The following is a 3,771-nucleotide window of genomic DNA, read 5'->3' on the forward strand; positions in this document are numbered from 1 at the left end:
GGCATACAATAGGTTCTGGTTCCTCCATGCACATACATTTAGTCACCCATCGACACTCAATTACACACATTCACTTGGACACAATTACTTGCATGTGCACTAGTCAATTGAGAACTTTTAAACATGGTGACGTAAACATATTTGCATATTACAATTGTGAGTACTTATTGGAAAAGAGCGTGTAGTAAGATTTGAATATTAATTTATCACCCTTTAGAATAATGTTAACAAACAATTTCTTGCAAATAGCTAACAATAGGTTAGCAACTTTTTTTTGAAGATACATCTAAATTAGGGTATTATCTTAGTGTGGGAGGGATGTTGGTCTACACTAAGTTATTTGAGTTATAAAAGAGCCAAGGCTCAAGCTATAATGGTTGAGCACATTATGCACCTTATTATAGAGGCTTTTGATACACCAGGCAATGGGTATAAGAGGATGTGGACCAAGTTCCATTTGAAGAAATTGGCAATGACTAGGATTTTAAAGTGTAAGCGCGGGTGGCATAGGGGGGAGAACAAAGAGCACACCACGAGGATAGTTGTGCAAAACAACCGGGTGGCCAACCTCGAGCGCAATTATGCATACAATGTGAGGAGGGGACACACTAATGAAGGGGATGGAAATAAGTATGTATAGGTAGATATGATGGGAATGGAAGGATGGAGGCATGTTGACATGATTGTGAGGGAGAGGTGTACTAAAGGACAATGAGAAAGATGGAAAATTTGAGAGGGGCTTAATATAGTAAGACCGACTTCTCAAATTAGGATGCGCGAGGATTCATGAGGCCAATGGGGAAAATTGATGGGGTTGGTGATAAGGGTGGAGGGTAGGTTCTCTAAGGGTGAATGTCGAGAGAACCGAGAGGAAGAAATGCGCGGACTGCCTAGTGTTGAGAATTAAGACTTTTTTTAAGAGGTTGGGGACCAATAGAAGGGAGGCACGTGGCGGGTTTAGAACTGGAGGCCGCTGAAGGTTTGCCCGAACTGCCAATCGGCGGACGCCACGTTGTAGGAGGTGAGGGTGCGCCCGTCGCTGGTGGTGACGCGGAAGGAGAGGGCCTGGCCGCAGAGGTTGCCGCCGTCCTGCCAGTTCTGGCCCCAGTTGCGCGCCATGGGCCGCCATCCGCCCCCCGACCCTTTCACCTCCACGCTCGCCACGTCCCCGGCCCCTCCCACGTTCGTCACCAGCACCAGATTGAAGAAGGTGTGCCCGTTTATGGTGAACAGCACCCCTCCCCTCCTCTCGCACGCCACCCTGCATTACACACGCACACACACAAGCTCACAACTTACATCATACTGAGCAGCTTCATCTATATATCATTAGCAGCATCATCTCCATATCATTAGCACCTTCATCTCTCTCACATTTACACACACATGCTCACTACTTACATCCTGATATATATACATATCATTACCAGCTCTCTCTCTCTCTCTCTCTCTCTCTCGAAGTTTTAGCTAAATTCCCACCCGGCCTCCCTCCCACATTGAGTTACCGCAGCATCTTCAGCTTCTCCTAGGGAGATACCACCTCCTTACTACCTAACTACACTGCCCACTAACTGGTGCATGTCCTGGGCTCTGAGGATTCTCTCACATACCTAGCTAAGTTCAGTTGGGGAGAAGGCCACCACACTTGACTAGGTGCGCAGCTCGGTATAGCTTCCATCAGATACCTAGCTAGGTGCAGTTGGAGACAAGGACCATGTGGTAGCCCTTACCCCCAATTGCACCTAGCTAGCTATTTGGTACCTCTCTAACTCTCTCTCTCACAGAAGCTCATGATGTTAAACACTAAAAGAGACCCCTTATGTCAAAAGCCTCTCTCTCTCTCTCTCACACCACCATTGCAACTCGCCCAATAACAACAATGCTTAGCCTCCCATCTTTCCTTGCGTATGAGAACAGCTCTTTTTGGCTACTATGTCCCATGCAAAGCTTTGGTCCTTCTCATCTAGCATTTCAAGTTCTGTGTTGCCTACTACTGCTCGATAATGCAAAGGGTATATCTACAAAGTGGCACTTAACGACCTCTAAGAACTTAGCCAGCTGCACTCAAAGGTGTGCTAACCCAACCATCAGACAGAAAGAAACATGGCATATGAGTAATGCACAACCTTTAGCATTGCATCCAACTGTATCTAGCTAGGCATGCAGTACCTTCCTCACAAAAGCTCATGATATCATCATAATTCACAATGTGGAAATAATAGTGGAAACTAGTCTAAAGCTTCTTGTGAATTGTGAACATCAAACATCATGTAATCAATCATACTTTCTCACCTCCTGTAAAGCAAGGGTACGTGGCCATATGGAATTTGCGCAATTTGTGAGAATGCAGGCTGAGAGAGATCAAAATGTTGCTTGGGGGAGTCACACCAGCCTCCATTGCTGCCTTGTGGGCACAGGTTAGTGGCTGTTACAACTATCGAGGGACTCCCTGACAGGCATCCATCACTTGCACACTTGATCTCAAAGCACGCCCCACATGTGTGACCATCATTGAAGAGAGGAGCACTCAGCGCAGTTGTAAGAACACCATAAGCAGAGATCTGATTGCCATAGCCACAGGCCCCATCTGTAACACATGAAAAGAAAGCCACAAAATTAGGCAATTTGTAGGGCCACAGCATGCAAAAAGAATTAAGCAAACATTTGGAGAAGACACCAGGCTTTGGACAGACATGGAAAGTGTCCCATGAAGTGCAAGTTCAAGGGACCAAGTAACCATCTTAAGAGACTAACTCGTGTGAAATTCAGTCCAAGGCAAAGAATGCAGACATTCACCCCATGTCAAGGGATCACTACATGATGTTGCACTTCTAGGGACTAAGTTACCATCTTCAGAGACTGATTCATGTGAAATTCAGTCCATGGCAAGGATTACATGCAGTATAAACTAACTCTTATGAAACTTCATCCCGTGTCAAGGGGATCACTTCAAGACACTAATCAGGGCACAATCCAAGCTAAATTGAGGCAATGCAAGTGCACCCAGCACCATATGCCACATGTAGTAAAGAAGCAACATCAATAAAACAGGGCATCCATCCTCAAGGCCACATTTGTAAAGCACAACAGCATCAAAAGATGTGATGAAAACAGCTTGAGCCATAATATATGAAATGTGTGTACCATTAGTGCCAGAGGCGTCACTTCCTCCATAGTATGTGGCATGGGCCTCATTCCACCCTGCATTACCACCTCCATAGTAGCCCCCCAAAGCTGCTGGCAAGAAGGACCCCCACATTAGGAAGGCAGCGATGCGAGCCCGAGTTAGCAAGAAAAACTGGGCGGCCATGGCTGATCTGTAGAAGCACGAGAAGGGTAGTGTGTGAGACATGGTATGACATAGTAACACTGGGTTATCAAACAGAAGCTAAAACACATGCAAACACACCTCTCAAGGTAGCTTTGATTGCTCCGGTTGAAAATACTAATGATGGGAGTTGAAGGGCAGGCTAGGCTCTATTTTTATACACGAGAAGGAGGGCGTTGGCATGGCAGTTGTGTACAACCGAGACTGTTGGTGGGTCCAAACTAGTGTGCACAGACACAGGCAGAGAGGGAGAGAGAGAGTGTGTGTGTGTGTGGGTTTGTTTGGGGGGGGGGGGGAGGTGTGGAGGGGGGGTTTCTTTTAATCTTTTAATTGAGATCAGATAAGATTTTAAAAAAGGCTTAGGTTTTATGGTGCCTTTGGCTCATGCAGGACAAAAAAAGGACAGGGGCTACCCCCCTCCTTCTTTAAAGATTGGGCCAAGG

At 46.2% G+C, this 3,771-nt stretch overlaps 1 protein-coding gene across 1 annotated transcript; it reads right to left on the reverse strand.

Moving 5' to 3' along the window:
- Nucleotides 1–201: 201 nt before the first annotated feature.
- LOC148028308 (expansin-A11-like) lies at nt 202–3,566 on the reverse strand. Its single transcript, XM_087690113.1, has 4 exons — nt 3,410–3,566; nt 3,145–3,317; nt 2,293–2,587; nt 202–1,261 (listed from the first exon to the last, which is right to left on the reverse strand). Exons 2-4 carry the CDS (start codon nt 3,308–3,310, stop codon nt 958–960), a joined length of 765 nt encoding a protein of 254 aa, XP_087546239.1. The 5' UTR covers nt 3,311–3,317; nt 3,410–3,566; the 3' UTR covers nt 202–957.
- Nucleotides 3,567–3,771: the final 205 nt, after the last annotated feature.

Source organism: Lygodium microphyllum, chromosome 12 (assembly GCF_053477565.2).
Source record: "Lygodium microphyllum isolate KBCC chromosome 12, Lygodium_microphyllum_v1.1.10, whole genome shotgun sequence".
NCBI classification, from domain to species: domain Eukaryota; kingdom Viridiplantae; phylum Streptophyta; class Polypodiopsida; order Schizaeales; family Lygodiaceae; genus Lygodium; species Lygodium microphyllum.